The 18,548-nt window shown below is 43.8% G+C and overlaps 1 protein-coding gene across 2 annotated transcripts in view; it reads right to left on the reverse strand.

The window, feature by feature from the left end:
* Jhy (junctional cadherin complex regulator) overlaps positions 1-15,688 on the reverse strand; it is a 65,597-nt gene extending 49,909 nt beyond the window's left edge. The window contains exons 1-2 of one of the 2 annotated variants that reach the window (XM_005347138.3): positions 15,416-15,688; positions 12,302-12,625 (exon numbers count right to left, since the gene is read on the reverse strand). In XM_005347138.3, coding sequence (XP_005347195.1) covers positions 12,302-12,624 — 323 coding nt within the window. In that variant the 5' untranslated portion in view covers position 12,625; positions 15,416-15,688. Of the gene's footprint in view, positions 1-12,301; positions 12,626-13,595; positions 13,680-15,415 lie in introns of those variants that run through there. The other variant, XM_026778913.1, reaches the window with a different exon arrangement.
* Between the last annotated feature and the right edge of the window lie 2,860 nt (positions 15,689-18,548).

Consider the following 18,548-nt stretch of genomic DNA (forward strand, 5'->3'; position numbering starts at 1 on the left):
ACCTCATTGTCCTGCGCTCGTGTGCTAAGAAGCCCGATTGTGTTCTGCAGTCTGGGTCAACACACAGGGACAAAATGAGTGTGAAGTGCTCTTTCACTGGCCATCATCTGCACACAAAACAGGCTCCTCTTCCCCTCCTCATCCGATAGGAAGGTCACACAGACAACGAGAACTCAACTCCTTTGTTACCCTTCAGACAACAGATGTCGGGGCTCCTCTTCAGAGGCTCAGGGTAGAAATAGATGCAGAGAGGAGAGGGAGTTGGGGGGAGGGGGGGAGCATCTCTCTTGCGTTCAGTGGGGTTTTGCTGCCTTTAATGGACTATGTTTGAGTCCGTGCTGTGATAACTTCAAACAAAATAAAATCAAATCTCCATTTAATGAAGAGCCTCATACTCAGTTTGTATTCAATCAAAAAATTACTAAAATTAGAGCATGTTTCTAGTTCAATTAACATCCTTTGCACTCACAATAAAATATTCAATAACTGGCCATTTTGCCTGTTGAGGGGAATAAAAGCAGAGCCCTCGTCGGTTAGCTGTCACTTACTCGCCACTTCATGCTAAGCAGGCAGTTAGATGGAAACCGCACATATTATTACTGATTGAGGTTTTATTTAATCTTTTGAAACAGAGTAATTATTCCCAATTTATATGCCATTAAATCTTTTATGCACACGAGCAGCAAATTCAGTTTTTGTTTCAGGGTAGAGTTTGTGCTGCTTTCTAAAGGAACCACAAACACGGCGGTCTCTGCCTCATCCTGCCTCATCTCGCTCTTCTTATCCATGGCTTTTAAGGAAATCAAATGCAACAAATCCAAAAGATTAAAAAGTCACTTTTGCAGGTATGAAATAAAATATTTCCGCGGACACACTTTGTGGAGATTATTTGTAACTCACGAATTTCTGTTTAATGGAGTCATTTATTTTACTTAAATCATTAAATGTTTTAATAGAAAAATAATAGCTCGATGAATTGAAGGTAAAACCTGCCTATAGAAACACACTCAAGTGAATGGGTTAATTGTTATGTAGTAAACTTTGTTTACAGCAGTTACATTATTTAGATAATTTTCATCCAAATCCCCCCCTTTTTTTCCTTAACAACAGGTTTGTGTTCTTTTGTTACTGTTTTGTTTTGTTTGTGACAGGGCCTCTCCACATAGCCCTCATTCTTATCCTAGTGTTCATTATGCAGACCAGACTGGCTTTGACCTCACAGAGACCCACTTGCCTCTGCCTCCCAAAGGCTGGGATTAAAGGTGTGCGCCACTAGAATGGGCTTCAACAACAGATTTGTGACTGCTATAACCAGGCATTTGACCCAAGTTATTGCTAGGCCCATATTTTAATTGAAGGTGAACCTGTGAATAAAGGAAAGATAAGTTATCTAAAGAGCACTGGAGTGCTAATGGTCGCAGCGTGAAGCCCTAACTCCCCACTTCTACCAAGATGCCACTTGCGCAGAACGAGGACTACACCGGCATAAGAAATGCCAGATTGTTACAGTAGTCTTGATCAGGGTTCTGCTGAATCCCATTAGGGAAAGGCTTCTCCTGGTCAATGGAGTCTACTGCTGGTCTGGGTATGAACCTAACATTCCAAGCTACTCAAAACATAAGAATCAATCCAGTTGGATTGGTCAGTCATCTGGCTAAGGAACCACTTCTCAGGAAGACGGAGTCCCTTAATGCCATGTTAAGAAGAACAATTATCCCTTTAATGAGATAATGTGCCTTTCCTTCCCAGAAACATTGATTTTCACGCAGAAACTGTAGGTCTGTCTACTGATTTTCCCATGATGTTAAATATAAATTCCAATACCACTAATGTGATATTTAAAATGTAAAATATACATTGTCTAAAAGAGGCATAAATACCTCAAAGTCTTAAAAGTTGAGGCTCTGGCCTCCTGAAAGTAAGAAGCTTCTGTAAAACAAAGGACACAGTCAATGAGACAAAAAGGCAACCTACTGAACTGGAGAAGATCTTTACCAATCCCACTTCAGACAAAGGACTGATCTCCAAAATATATAAAGAACTCAAGAAATTAGACATTAAAATTCCAAATAATCAAATTTAAAAAAGGGGTACAGATCTAAACAGAGAATTCTCAACAGAAGAATCTCAAATAGCCAAAAGATACTCAAGGAAATGTTCAACATCCTTAACCATCAGGGAAATGAAAATCAAAATGACTCTGAGATTCCATCTTACACCAGTCAGAATGACTAAGAGCAAAAACACCAATGATAGTTTATGCTGGAGAGGATGCGGAGTAAGGGGAACACTCTCCCTTGCTGGTGGGAATGCAAACTTGTACAACCACTCTGGAAATCAATATGGTGGTATCTCAGAACACTGGGAATGAACCTACCTCAGGACCCAGCAACACCACTCTTGGGTATTGTTCTTTCTCTTTTTAAGTTTTTCGAGACAGGGTTTCTCTGTGTAGCTTTGGTGCCTGTCCTGGAACTAGCTCTTGTAAGCCTTGAACTCTGTGAGCCTTGAACTCACAGAGATCCGCCTGCCTCTGCCTCCCAAGTGCTGGGATTAAAGGCGTGCGTCTTTTGCCGTGAGCTTCTTATTAGCTGAGAATGAATTTTGTATCCTCCTGACTCACACTCCTTAGTCCTGGGATTACAAAATACACCACCACGCCCAGTTTCTGCAGTGCTGGGGATTGAACCCAAGACTTTGTGCATCCTAGGCGAGCACTCTACCAATTGAGCCACATCTGTAGCCCAAGGTGTTAACTTTTAAGACTTTTAGGTATTTATACCTTCTTTAGACAGTGTACATTTTACATTTTAAATGTCAGATTAATGATATTGGAATTTCTACTTGATATCATGGAAAAAAGAATAGACAGGTCTTACTCTGGTGTGCTGCCTTGAGAGAGCATTGCCACTGTAGGCTCATGTATTTGTGTGCTTGGCCCCTAGTTGGTGAAATTGTTTGGGGAAGGATTAGGAAATGTAGCCTTGTTCGAAGAGGTGGGTTTTGAGGTTTCAGCAGCTCATGCCAAGCCTAGCCTCTCTCTGCCACAAACTTGTAGATCAGACGTAAGCTCTTGTCTACTGCTCCAGTGCTATGCCTGCCTGCCTGCTGTCATGCTCCCTGCCGTGATGGTCATGGACTCAGCCTCTGAAACTGTAAGCAGACCCCCAATTAAAGGACATTTTAAATAATTCCCCTCAGTCACAGTGTCTCCTCTCAGCAATTAGAAAAGTAACTAAGATGCCCTGTGGCCATGTTCCGTCACTGACTGAGCTTCAGCAAGTCTCTATTTCTCTAGGTCATGGCTCCACCTTTTGAATAGCAGGAAAACTGGCTGACTCTCAGGCTCTAAAAGGTCTAAGAATCTATCACTGGATGAGTTAGGGTGGGATTATTGTGCAAAACTTTGTGATGCTAGTAATTATGAGGAAAATCACTTAATTTAAATGCAATATGTTAAAAATTATACTAACAAGATTATAATAACTAAAACCAAAATGTATTTAACTGGGTTTGACAACCCACAGTGGGAATCTCAGTATTTAAGAAGGACTTCCACGAGTTCAAACCCAGCCTAAGTTACCCTGTGAGACTCTACATCAAATGACCATATGGCTTCACAAAGAAAGGCGCTCTATCCTCCTGACCCATGTGATAGAAGAGAACTAAGCCCCAAAAGTTGTCTTCTGATTTTTGTGACTGCACCATGATATGTGTGCTCGTCACACAAATAAATTACTACTTTTTTAAAAAAAGAAATGAGGTTGAAAATTATACTAATCAAAGTTTTCTATAATTTTCAACTTGAGAGGAAGTAGAAATAGGTCATAAATTGAACTATCTCTTTGTAACTTGTTATAATCTTCTTGATAAATTCACAGGATTGTGGGTAATAAATTGTACCTTCTTAGGTTTTTGTTTTTTAAACTGTTTATTTATTTGAGTACAAAAACATATACCAGTTTTGAAATAAATGAGTAAAGAACTAGCAGATATCTCTGGGGGCAACAGTGGAGAGTCCCCATGAGCCTCCGCGGCTTGGCCTTTAATAGACACAATCCATGCTCTGACATGCTCCTGACTTTCTCTATGACAATCCACCTGTCGGGATGGCACCACGCCCGCTCTGAGGAATGCATCAGGGTTTAACTAAGAAGAAGTTAGTGAGCAGACGAATGAATGTAGAGCGGAAACAGCTAATTCTTAACAGCAAAAAGCACCACTCTGGTATAGCTATTTCCCACACGGTTTGGAATAAATAAGGTTTTAACTTCTATCTCTACCCCCCAATCATCTAAGATCCCTAGAATGTGGTATACAGGGCAATACATTTAAGGAGATTGGACACTGATAGACCACAGAAATTAACATAGATAAATGACATCAGAAATGACCCAGAATAAAAGCTAATTCCTAGAACTTTCTGGAATGGTTTTTGTGATCCTAGAACATTTGAACCAGCCTTAAATGTCTTTCTTACATTTCAAGCTGCTGAGAAAAAAAGCCGGGCAGTGGTGGCATACGCCTTTAATCCCAGCACTTGGGAGGCAGAGGCAGGTGGATCTCTGTGAGTTCGAGGCCATCGTGGTCTACAAGAGCTAGCTCCAGGACAGGCTCCAAAAGCTACAGAGAAACCCTGTCTCGAACTTCCCCCCCCCCAAAAAAAATCCACAACCCTTATAAGGAACATGAGTCTGTCTCAGCTTAAATATTTCCCGAGTTCTAGAAAGCAGCTGGAGGGAAAAAAGAAAGGAGAAGAGCTGGGGAAATCTGAAAGAAAAGAAAGCTCCCGATATTTGACCATCACTTCTCTACTCACCATGCTTGTGTTGACTGTTCAATACCCATTTTCAAGCCCTAGAATTCATCATCCAATACTTTCCTGACTCTTGCATTATTACTAGAAGCAACATACTATAAAGCACCCCGGAGGAGGGGAGGAGGAGAAATGTATCCTATAACACAGTTAAAAAAATGTTGATTATTAGCAAGTCAGTCCCCCACTCCTTCCCAACAGTTCTTGAATGCTTAACTGAAACTAGTAATGGCTCACCATGCTACCTGACCCCCACTAACACCTACCTAGATCACGATGCATCCTTAGGTAGGACACAAGCCCTTGTGTTCTCCAGGTGATGTGAGAGAAAACTACCACAGAGCACTCTAGCAGAAGCATGGCTGTGTCTCAGGGGAATTGCTTAAGAATAAGGGTTGATGTCCCCTGCCCTCACTGCCCTATGAGAAATACAGTAAATGTCTACTTATTCAGAGGACTCGGTAGCCTTTAGACAACTGTGTTGCTTTATAAAATGCATAATTCCACATGTACAATTACTCTGGCTTCAGTAGTCCATCCTGAGATTGTGCTATCTTCAGTCTTTATGTCTCTGTAATTTCTCTCTCTCTCTCTCTCTCTCTCTCTCTCTCTCTCTCTCTCTCTCTCTCTCTCTGTGTGTGTGTGTGTGTGTGTGTGTGTGTGTGTGTGTGTGTATACATCTCAATCAGGGCAGGTGTGGAGGTCAGGGACACTTTGTGGGAGTTGATCCTCTCCTTCTCCCATGTGGGTCCAGAGGATTCACACTGAGGTCCTCAGGCTTGCTAGCAGGTGTCTTTACCTACGGAGCCATCTCAACAGCCCTGTCTTTAATGTTCTACTAGTTGGTAAAGTGGAATCCATGATTGCATATTTCTTTTGCTGTGCTGGCTAATTCACTTCACGCGTGTGAGGGTGCACACTTCTGCACATGTTGGGGTCAGAGAACAACTGTGGGAGTCAGCTCTTTCCTCCTCCTATCTGGGTCATCAAGCTTGGTGCTAAGTGAGAACCTGATGGTCAGACATTTTAGACCCATGATTACACAGTCACAATTAGAGCCTTGAGCTGAGTCATCTGAGCAGCTTATGGGCTCTGCACATGTTAAGGATCCTCAGTTTCTTCATCTGCAAAGTAATGGGGAAAAATGCTCAGGGCGGGGAATCACATGTGAGGGTCACCTGTGTGAAGTCCCGAATTCACGCCCAAGCACCATACTAAGGACTCAGTTTTTAAAATTGAAGTAAGCCGATCTAGAAGCTCCAACTAAGATAGAGGAAATACATATGAAGCAAGTAGGTTTATAACTGAAAGAATTATATAAATATTCCTATAAACAAGACCTTATTACGCACATACATTAGGTACTGGATGGCTGCTTTCTGTTTTTCTTTCTTTTTTTCTTTTTTTTAGAATACACACGACTTCAGAAGGCTTCAGGACTAAAGAGGTTATTTCTGACGTCCTGGTATTACATTGATCTGCGTCTCTGTGAGTGCCGAGTGTCATGAGGCTCACTCTGGAGTGGGGCTTAAGGATTATCACATGATGATCCTCCTCCACTCTTGATTCACTCACCACTGCCAATGGTGCTCCAATTTCCATTAAGTAAAGGGCTTTCTCTAATCCATGGGCCCTGAACTGTGGCTTTGACTTCTGGAGGTTCTACTCACATCAAAACCTAAGTGTGAGGCTAAGTGATTTGTCAGGCAGCTTTTAAAACGATTGCTTATCAAAGCAAGAAGAAAGGTTTGTCTTGGTTTAAGACCAGGCCTGGACTAATTTTTGTTTTGAACTACAATCCCCAGAATGCCATCTACCTTGCAGAAATGAAAGTCTCCTTCAATTTTATATTGAGAGCCCGAGATCAATTTATTTGTCCCACAGCTCATAACTACTTAGATTTGAGTGAGAGAAAACCTACAAAAAGACCGTATAACTAATAGGAGGCAGAGAATGGATCGATACCCAACCACTCTTGAATTGCATTTTTGAGACATTATTTGGACAAACCTTCAGTTCTCTTTTCCTTTGTAGTGCAGAACTGGTCCTTTCACAGCCAGTCAATGGAGCAGTACCTTCTAACAGGTACTGAGTGTAGTCTGTCCTAACCCTGCCCTACAGTTTACAGTCTATCACTAAACATTACCCCGGCAGCGCAATCGAGGAAAACTGAATTATCTAAGAGCCTCTGAACCAGAAGATGAAGGATCTAGCCATAATTTTGACTTTTTGGAAGTACAACCTTCATTTTGAGATGTCTTTAGTAATCACACTATCCCTGGGAAATTTGAACAAGGTTAAAATCTGGTGCCTGCTGAGCATGGTACAAAAAGAAGAAACTGTCAATAACTGGGGAAAAGAGGTGATTCAGTGGAGTCTTCTCTTGGTCTCCTCATCTTAAAAGTCATTTGTACAAGGCAGAAGACTTGGGGACTGTAAAGATGGCTAAGAGCACTTGCTGATCTTGCAGAGGACCCAGGTAAGATTCCCAGCACCCCATGGCAGTTTACAACCATCTCTAATTCCAGCTCCCAGGGATCTTGATGTGGGAGTCCCCTCTGTATTCTGTGAATATCATTGCTTAATAAAGGAACTGCTTTGGGCCTATAGCAGAGCTATAGGGGAACAGAGATAGTCGGGGAAAACTAAACTGAATACTGGGAGAAAGGAGGCGGAGTCAGAGAGAAGCCATGTAGCCCCCACCAGAGACAGACGCTGGAATTTTAGCCTGTAAGCCACAGCCTCGTGACGATACACAGATTAATAGAAATGGGTTAAATCAATATGTAAGAGCTGGCCAATAAGAAGTTAGAGCTAATGGGCCAAGCAGTGATTTAAATAATAAATCTGTTTTCTGTGTGATTATTTACATTTTGGGCGGCTGAGACAAACAAGCAGCCCCCTTCAACAGGATCTGACATCGTCTTCTGGCTTCTGTGGAAGTTGCACACATTGGTGTACATACATACATGCAGATAAAACACTCGTCCATACAAAAAAACATGAGAAACAACTGCAATAAAAGACTTCCTTTCTGATGTCCTCATTTCTTTAAGTAAAACTATTACCACTTATGATATATCATGAAGACGACAAATCTTCCACATCAGAGCCAGGAAGAGAACACAGAGCAGCAAGTCAGATTGCATGAGTGCTCTGCTCATGTACTCCCTAGATGCAGGACTGGGCCTTAAGGCAACATCCTGAAGCCTCACTGACAACCTCCAAGACAGGCTGACTCTAGTATCTACCTACCAGGACTCCACAGGATTAAATGAGGTGACATATGCAAAGTATGGACTACAATGACGGGCTCATGAGAGAAGTTCTCTGCATGATAACTGTTATTACTCTTAGTCAGTGGCTTTCCTTGCTTCTTCAATATCTGTGGCTAATCTGTCACTGAGCTCTGTCAGTTCTTTCATATATACATGAAATACACATCAAATATATAGTTATATCTCATATATATATAATTCAGTTAAACATTCATTATAAAAACAAAAACAAATTCAACTAGGATGCTGGTGTCTACCCATGATCTTAGATAATCACACTGTAACATCTCTAGACTTTTGAATACCATGTAGCATGAGGCAAGGTCATAATTATAAGCACAGAAAAATATGCTATTCTGTTAAATGAAATTAATCAGTCACTAAAGACTATGCCTAAATTAACCTTCTTTGGTTAAAAGCATACAAGTCATGAGGAGCGATAAACAATTAAAATTGATCAAAAGTAGAAGGCTATATCTATTCAGAGTGTAGAGGTTTAAGGTGTTTAGGCAATCGTGAAGTCTGGGAACCCACAGGCACTGTGGGCACATGTTTTTTCTCCTCAGATTTGATGACGCATTTATGTATACATACACCCTAACAGAACACACATATCCAACAAGCCACAGCATGCACCCAGGCACCTGTGTGAGAATTGGAGCAACCGAAATACATTCATCAGTAGATGTGAGGGCTAATGTTGGTTGTCGGCTTGATAGGAACTAGAATCAAGTAGGAGACACACCTCTGGGCATAGCTGTGAGGGATTCCTCAGATAACTGACACCAGAAGCCCCATCCTAACAGCTGGACAAATAAATACCAAGGAGGCTGAACTGAGCAGTAGACTTCATCCCTTCCTGCCTCCTGACTATGGATGCTGTGAGACCAGTGACCTCAGGTTCCCACCATGACCTTTCTGCCATGCTGGGCTGTACCCCTGGCACCATGAGTCAGCCAGCATTCCGTTCTGTAAGGTGCTTCTTATCAAATGTGTCATCGTGGCAGCGAGACACGCACCTTACAGGAGGATACAGGAGGAAGTGCGTAAGCTCTATTTCCAGACTACGTACTTTATAAGATAAACAAAAACACAGCGGGAAACTGTCAGACATAATGTCGACTGAAGGAAACAGAGACACTGCATATGGCTGTGCAGATATCGTCACCAATTCCAGGCACCCACAGAGAAGTGAGAGACTGGAAAGTGGAAAGGGTGTGCTGCCACATCAGTAGACATCTGGTCACTTCTGAAGAGGAAGCTGGGGAAAGGGTATGAAAAGGGTACAAGCTATATTTTTCTTATTTAGACATGTATACCTCTGTGGATCTGCATACAGAAATGGGCAGTTAGATGTGGCACCTTCAGAGACCAGAGGTGTCAGATCCCCTGGAATTAGAGTTACAGGCACAGTGAGCTGTTTGTTGTAGGTGTGGAGACCCACACTCTAAAAGTACTACAGATTCTTAATCATGGAGCCATCTCTCCAGCCCCGACAATGAAATGATTAAATTATATTTATGATTATGACTCTAAGATAATCTGATGTAAATGTGGCATTAAGGGTTATGTCATCTTTTCCCCTGTATTTTTTTAGGATAGATATTTTTCACAGTCAAAAAGTTTACTGGCTCAGTTGCAGAGTGCTTGCCTAGTGTGCCAAGGCTCTGAGTTTGATTCATAGTACTAGAAAACATAAACAATAAAACATGACATTAATAACAAAAGAAAAAAAACATGCCTTCAAACGACTATGACCTTAGGCAAATTATTTCTTCTCTGTTAGCTTCATTTCCCCAACTTTAAAGTAGGAACCACAACACCTTCCCTACAGAATTACAGTATAATTACAGTGGGTAAAAAAGACTTTTAAAATCCCACAGTATTGATACTGTTGTAATAGTCATTATTAGCAGCAGCTCTGTCCACAGTCGGTAATCCCCCTCTCTAATGTAAAGGCACAGGTTTCCAGAAAAGCTGGTTCATGACGCTGTCCCCTCCGCCCCTAGTTGACTCAACCACTTTGTTTAGCTAAGGTCATCCTAAAACCTTTTCTGCCTTCAGCTGTTGTAGGATATTGTTTTAAGATGTGTTACATTTGTTTATGCTGTGGAACATTTGTTTAATGATGCAAAGATGTGTTGCATTCTTTTATGTTGCATTTGTTTAACTCTGTGAATCTGTGTTACTTTGCCTGTCTAAAACACCTGATTGGTCTAACGAAGAATTAAATGGCCAATAACAAGGCAGGAGGAAAGATAGGCAGGGTTGGCAGGCAACAGAATGAAGAGGAGGAAAAATCTGGGAGGACAAGAGGTTGAGGAGCAAGACAAGGAGGAGGACTCCTGGGCCAGTCAACTAGCTACACAGCAAGCCACAGAGAAAGAAATAAAGAAAAAAATACAGAAACAGAAAAAGGTAAAAGCCTAGAGACAAAAGGTAGATGGGCCAATTTAAGCTAAGAAAAGCTGGCTAGAAATTAGTCACACTAGGGCCTCGCATACATAAGAAAGAATAGGATTAAGAGTGATTTATTTGGGAGCTGGGTGGTGGGCCCTTAAAGAGCAAAAGAGTAAAAGAGTTAAAAACAAAACAAAACAAACATAAAAACCCCAAACAATCAACTGCATTCAGCCTATTGGTGACAGCATTTATCAGGTTTATTTTTTTTTCTGACTGTTTGAGACTCCCTAATATGAAGACAAGTTTCATTTAACTTGATAGCTCCAGAGAAATTAAAGAGAGGACAAAGGAAAAGCCTCAGATCTAGGTGCTAATTTTGTCTCTTAGAGATCTTTCCAAGACTCTCCACACCCTGGATAGGTCCCTTGAGATGTGAAATGTGACTGCATAGGTTTGTGGTCCGTAGTCAGTGGATATATTTTGGGAGGTGGTGGAACCTTTGCAAATGTGGTCTGTCTAGGAGAAGCAGGTCTTTGCAAGCTGGCATTAATGGAAACACCCACTTCAGGGTCCACATGACTCTGCTTGCTGCTGGTTTTATGCATGAAGCTGCAGCCTGAGCATCCTCCATCAGAGACCAAGTCTCTCCAGTTCCCATGTCTTCCCCACCATGACAGACTGTACCCTCTGAACCATGGAAATAACAAATCCTCCTTCCTCTGTCAGGTATTTTGTCATATCAATAAGAAGAGTTACCAACAGGAAGAGTTACTAAGACTGGTGGTTATACCTGGTGACCTACAACTGGCTCTTCTGGTACCAGTGGCTATATTTGGCTACCTACAGAAGGCTCTCCTGGCACCAGTGGTTATACCTGGGGACCTATAGAAGGCTCCCCCTGGTGTGGGAGTCCCCTCTGTGTGCTATGATTACCACTAATGAATAAAGAAACTGCTTCGGATCTATAGCAAGGCAGAACTTAGGTAGGTAGGGGAAGACTAAACTGAATGCTGGGACAAAGAGGGCAAAGTCAGAGAGATGCCGTGGAGCTTCCCCCAGAGGTAAACGTGCTTAGACTTTGCTGGTAGGCCATGACCTTGTGGTGATATATAGATTAATGGAGATGGGTTAAACTAAGATGTAAGGGTTAGCCAATAAGAAGCTAAAGCTAAAGGGCCAAGCAGTGATTTAATGAATACAGTCTCTGTGTGGTTATTTCAGTTCTGGGTGGCCAGGACAAACAAGCGGGTCTAAACTAGCTGGGTGGCCGGGAACCAACAGCGGCCCTCCTCAGTACATCTCCCGGTAGGTACTCTAGGTATGTTCTTGAGGTTCCTACACCCAGTCAATAAGGATAGCACTGCTTAATTAAAGAGGAGGAGGGCCAGGTAGTGGTGGCGCACACCTTTAATCCCCAAACTTGAGAGGCAGAGGCAGGTGGATCTCTTTGAGTTTGAGGCTAGCTTGGTCTATAAAGCCAGTATGACAGCCAGAACTGTAACATAGAGATACCTTGTCTTGAAAAACCAAAACCAAAACCAAACCACCACTACCACCACCACAACAACAAAAACAACAACAACAAAAAAAAAAAAAAAAAGAAGAGGAAGAGGAACAGGAGGAGGAGAAGCAGGAGGAGAAAGACCAGGTGGGGGAGAATGCAGTGACGTCAAGGAGCCATATTGCCCTTAGTTGCTTGGAGACCCCCTTCCGCACATTGCTCACAGGACAGCCCAACCTTTCTCTCCTGGGAAGGTACCGGAAACTGGTCAGCATCAGTGCCTTCCACAGGCCGGTCCCTTACCTGAGGTTTACACCACCACGCGCTCCCAGGTTGTCCTTACTGGCCCCATGGGCCACTTTTCTCTTCACTTCCTCTTCTGTCTCACTCAGGCTTCCTTCCTCTAAGCTGTCAGGCTCCATATTTTTGTCCTGGATTTGGTCCTCAACTTCCGACTGGGACTTAATCTCTTGAGGAAGGCTCTCTGAATCTGATTCTAAGGAGTCTTTTGAAATCCGATTTAAGTCTTCTTCCTTAAAGGGTCTGCCCGAAGGCTGGGTCTTCAAGTTGGTATGATGGACGGGAGACTGAGTGGAGAGCTTGGGAATTGGTTTATATTTACTCATCCTGAAACACAGAAACACGGACGGGAACATTCTTGTTAACAGAAGCAGTTAGCCGACATTTATGATTGTAGCTGTCAAAAGCAATTGCTTAAAAATTATATTTATGCTACTCTGTGGCTTCTGAAATCATAATGTCAATGTTTGTCAAAAATGTCAATGAGCAAGAGAACCTTGTTATATTATCTGCAGGCTTTTGAATGCACCCTTTTGAGTGTATGAGCCAGGGAGGCCTAGTGGAAAAATGATTGTTTTTCTCTCTGCAGAAACACATCTGATTTAGGGCCCATAAGCGGCCCCGAGTAATCGAATGAGGTTTTATTGAGGAAATCAAATGGCTGCTTGAAAGCAGATTCTGTTTCCAGCTTCCAAGGGCTTCTTACAAACAAGCAGGAACAAAGCCAAATGGTTAATTGTGAACAGTGCTTTCTGTGGCTTTATTTCAAATGCCCAGGGCAAGTGTGCATGTGTGTGTGTGTGTGTGTGTGTACATTCTGCTCAGCAGCAGCCACAGATGCACTCAGACAGGTTTAGGGTTTTATCATTTACAAAGTAACAGAGAGAAAAGCATGACTTCCCCAACCAGAACTGTATATAATACACAGACTTTCACTCCAAGACCAGGGTCTGCTACCCAGGATGCTGCCAGAGAGGAGTGCATAACTTGGGGGGGTCATTATATGGAGATCAGTCTCAGCTCCGTATTATACAGCAACAGCAATGTCATCGTAATTGTTTAAAATGTTCAATAAATGAGTGGTGTTGGTGCATGCTGGAAGCTAAGCGCTTGGAAGAGGGAAGGGGGAAATCAGGCCTTGGAGGGAGGCCAGCTTTGGCGGCATGAGAGCTTGTCTGCAAACAAACAATAACAACAACAACAACAACAACAACAAAGAAACCCGAAATGTTGAACAAAAAAGGTTTGTGAATCCCGTCACTGAATGACTCACAGCACAGGCTGGATGTCCACCTACCTGGAATAGATACTGTCCTTGAGAAAAGCTGGGTAGGTGGGAGACAGGCCTGCACGACAGCTAGGAGTTAGGGGAGTCCATCCCTCCTAACTTACTTAAGAGTGTGATTCCAAGGAAGCCCTCACTGTCTCCAAGGGCTACAACAGTGACCCACAAGATGATGGTTTACAGAAAAATGCTTTGAGTTTGCACAGGATTGGAAGATGATGGTTGGGGGGTGGATTTCCTTTCATCTCTACCCAGTGTTTCTCTTTTGGTTTATCTTCTCTCTCACTGCCTTTATGCTGTGTGTGTGTGTGTGTGTGTGTGTGTGTGTCAGTGGGAGAGAGAGAGGAGAGAATCAGAAACCTTTACCATTGGAGCTATGCTCAAATTTGTTCTGACTGGCATGCTCATGTTCTTTGGGCAAATCTGGTTTCTAATTAAATACCTTGACCTGATTTCTGTTCCTCGAATTACTATTATATTGACCTTGTTGCTAGGGTTTCCAAGGACACGGTCCAATCCTGGGATGAAAACACTTTCACAAGCACAACAGACAAAGGGTAGTGTTCATACTTAAACAAACACGGGATGATTCTCTGCTTAACTTCAAGCTTCCTCTTAGTAGACTAATATACATATCACCTAATTTTAGATGAGTTTGCCTTCAGTCTCTTATTTAATATACACACTCACATTCTGTCATATTTTAATAGCGATTTGCTTTTCAGGGTATTTTTTAGAAAGCAGCAAGCATGAAAAAATTAAAAATCTAAGTCTCTGTAAACAGCAGTTTCGTCATTTAAAAGGTCACTGACTGTATTTGAAATCTTGAAAAACAAGCTTAAAAAAGTCAGGGCTAGGGGGTATAGGTCACTGATAGAATATTCATGACACCCAGGGTTTAGTCAACAACTCCAGCAAGAAAAAAATCGCAGCTCATTTCAGAATTGTCTTTTATATGATAATACAAATCCTTCTCTCTTTCCTTAAACGAGAACCCAGGGTTTCTTTGTAGTAACAAATCAATAACGTCACATAGGACAATAATTTAGTTGTTGTTGATAAGAATGATAAAATTCGGGAAGAATGTGAAAGAGCAGAGTGAAATATCTCCCAAATTGGGTTTTCTGTGGATGGGAGGGAGGAAGAGAGAGAGAGAGAGAGAGAGAGAGAGAGAGAGAGAGAGAGAGGCAGACAGAGCAGAATAAGAACTGACCCGTCCAATAAATTTAGTAAGTGGTTACAATTCAAGAGTAACTCCCTAGTAATACTCCATACCAAAAAAAAAAAAAAAACCAAACCAAAGCAAGGGGAAAACAAAACAAAATAAATACGGTTGGGCCTCTGCGATCCCTGACCAATCCACTTCTTAGTAAACAAGGAAGGCATGGGCACAGCCCCTAGTATCTAGGGACTAAGAAACCACCAGCTTTCTGTCTAGGCTATTACTTGGGGACAAATCCGTTAGGGCAGGGGGACAAGGAGGCCCGCTTAGGATGAATAGCGGATCCAAGGTTGCCCTGTTTGGAACAGGTTGATTGCTGTCCCATGGGGATCACAAGGGTTTTGCCGTTGCCTCTTTCTAAGGGTCAAGACCGGCTGCTTTCTAAGGGTCAGGACCGGCTGTAGGGCGTTTCAAGGTTCGGCGGTGGCCGGTAGGAGGCCCGGACAAGTGGCTGGGAACCGGGCTGCCCGGCCTGGGGGTCGCGGCCCTGCCTGGGCGCTGTCCTTCCTCCGGGACCACAGGCTCTGCGGCTCCCTCGCGCCGACCCCGGAGTTCTCGGTACAGCCAGCCCCGCGCGGCCCCTTCCCACCCGCCGGGAACGGCCCGTCACCTGCCGGCGCTGCTGGGCGACCGCGCCCCTGGCCCCGCAACCTCCGCAGCCCCGGCTCCCGCTGCGGCTCCCGCCCCGCCCGCTGCTGCCTGGAGACGGGGCCAACACCGCGCTGCTCGCTCCGAGCCTCGGGGCCAGCGCTCCTGCTGCCCTGCGGCGCGGGCGAGGGGAACCCCCGGCTCGGGATGCTCAGGTCCAGCCACCCCGACCCTGCCTAGAAGGAAAAGCAGGGAGGAGAGACCTGGGTCAGTGATGCTGCTGGGGTAGGCAAAGACCATGAGGGAGAAAGGAACCCAGTTAGTGATGGGTTAGTGACTGGGGTGTGGCGGGGGAGAGGCGGGGGGGGGGTAAGGCAAGGAGAGAAGAGAGGCGGGAGTAAGTAAGAAGAGAACAAGTGGCCAATAAGCATTTGACCTTCATTCACTAATATTCAGAAGAGAGAAAATTAAAGCCACGCAGGTCAGCACACTCACCACTGGAGCATCTTAGGGTGAAAAGTTGGCTACCTGTTGGTGATGCCACCTGGGAGTAACTACAGTCTGAGGGCGTGGCTGGAGGATAAGGACAGTGAGAGCCTGTCTCAAAAAGCCCAAACACCCAAAGGAACAGGGAACAGATAAACACACACCAGCTCCAAGGGCCAAGGGATTTATCCGGATGAATTGTGTGAACTGGGGAGGTAGCACTTTGGGAAATGGCGGTTTGGCATTATCTGGGCTATGCAGGCACACCTAGTTCCCGGCAACCTCGGTTTTAGGCATCCACCAGAAGGATGCATGTGTTTTTATGCCTCTGTAACTACTTAAATCTGAAACGTCCCACTCGGTCTCATGGGTATGAACACCTGGTTCCCACTGCTGCTGTTTTATTGTGGTCGGAGTCTGGTTGGTCGAGGTGGGTCACTGGGGCTGGCCTTTGAGGGTTATAGCCTATTGTTGAATTCTCTGCTTTTCAGTTACCCCAGGATGTGAGGATTCTGTGCCATGCTGGCCCCTTAGATTTGGTCATGCCTTCCCCACCTTTGTGGGCTGAAACCATATGCCAAAATAATCACATCTTCTCTTGCTGTCCGTCATTTTGTCAGTTATGACGAAAGTACCTCATACAGCCTCCGAGCTGGTGAATATAAACATAAAATTAAAGACCATTTAAATCAAATTCTGCTGGGTTTGTAGGTGCGCACAGCAAAAGCAGCAGCAGCAGCAACAACAACAATAACAACAACAAAAACATAATAATAATAATAATAATAATAATAATAAAGGCCCAGGTAGGAATTTATGTGACTTAAGGACTCTGATCAGCTCAGACTGCTTTTGAGATTTTATTTCTTGATTTTAGTGGTTGGCACTGATTTTCATTTTAAATACTTCTTTAAGACATACCTTTACGCTAGGCGGTGGCACATGCCTTTAATTCCAGCACTTGGGAGGCTGAGGCAGGCAGATCTCTGAGATCTCTGAGGTCAGCCTGGTCTACAGAGTGAGTTCCAGGACCACCAGGGATACACAGAGAAACCTTGTCTCAAAACAAGAAAGATAGAAAGAAAAAAAAAACCCATACATTTAAGTGTGTGTGTAGGATGCCTATTGTCAATATTTTTTCCAAAGACAAAGAAAGGAAATGCTGGAAATTACATTCAAATTAAAGACACAAGAAGGTCTGAATATCTGCCTTCCAAGAGGTGAGAATGCTTAATTGCTTCACTAATAATGAGAAAACAGGGAACTGGAAAAGAACCTTATCACTAGGTTATACCACATTTCAATTGGATTCTTTTTATAGCCAGCTATATTTTCAGTTTCTTTTGACAGCAGGGACCTTTCCTATATGTGCACAGTAAGACCCCAGAGTGTCTGCTGACAAAATAAAAATGAATTATCTGAAGCATTTGTGTTATTCTGTCCAGTCCATTGCACGAATTATCATGATGGCAACTTCAAACACGCAGAGGAAGCCCAATCAAAAGTATTCTTCTTCATGGCAGCGTCCAGGGTGTGGTGTTCTGAGGAATCAAGAGAGGCTCACGCACACCTGCCTGGCTTCTCAGCCACTCGTCAGTGTGGATCACTGCTGCGGTTCTTCAGGTCCCTCAGCCGCTTTCTGCATCATCTGGAGAACATTTCTGGCTTTCTCCAGTTCAGGGTACTTGTGTGTGTGTGTGTGTGTGTGTGTGTGTGTGTGTGTGTGTGTGATTCAAGAGTGTTGTGATCCAATAGCTCCTGCTAGAGACACGATACCTTCTCAGCACAGACACCCCTCACACCAGAGTCTGGCCCACCTCTCTCCTCCTCTGTAGCAGCTCTCCTGCTTACGCTCTGGTGTAACTAAAGGAATAACAATCACAAATGGCAGGGCATGTCGGTGTCAGAAATGATGTCAGTGGTTTTAGTGGAGATAATTTGATTTGAAGATATATTATGGAAAATTGGAAAGGTGTAGTGATCATGGAAAGCAGCTTTGGCCTTTATGGAGAGGGAAGCCCAGGAATAAACCTGAAATCATGATCTTTAAGAAGCCTGAAACAGCACCACTTGGGGCAAGGATACAGGCCTCTGAGGGGGACAAAGAAGAACTCACAGTGCTGGTTCTGGGAGGAACAGAAGGGACTTAGGTACTGCTACTGAAACCCACTGAGCTCTGGGAGAGGAAAAGACTCTGCCACGGGGACTTGGAGGAAACAGGAAGAAAATGAAGGAGTGTTAGTCTCCTTTCCTCCTTCAATCTAGGAACCTTTCTCTCCTACACACCACCAGGGGAGCCAGCAAGAAGCCTGCTGGGGAGCTGGGCAGTGGTGGCGCACCCCTTTAATCCCAGCACTCGAGAGGCAGAGGCAGGCGGACTTTTGTGAGTTCGAGGTCAGGCTAGTCTACAAAAGCTAGTTCCAGGACAGTCTCCAAAGTTACACAGAGAAACCCTGTTTCAGGGGGGAAAAAAGGAAACAGCTTGCTGAGAAAGAAGAAATATGAAATGTGCGTGTGTGTGTGTGTGTGCGCGCACGCGCGCGTGTGACTGCAGGTACCTGAGGAGGAAAGAGGCAACACATCCCCTTGGAATGCGAGTTACAGGTGGTTGTGAGTTCTTGGATGTAGGTGCCGGGAACTGAACTTCAGTCCCCTGTGAGAGCAACGTG

This window comes from Microtus ochrogaster, chromosome 5 (assembly GCF_000317375.1).
Source record: "Microtus ochrogaster isolate Prairie Vole_2 chromosome 5, MicOch1.0, whole genome shotgun sequence".
Taxonomy (NCBI): Eukaryota; Metazoa; Chordata; class Mammalia; order Rodentia; family Cricetidae; genus Microtus; species Microtus ochrogaster.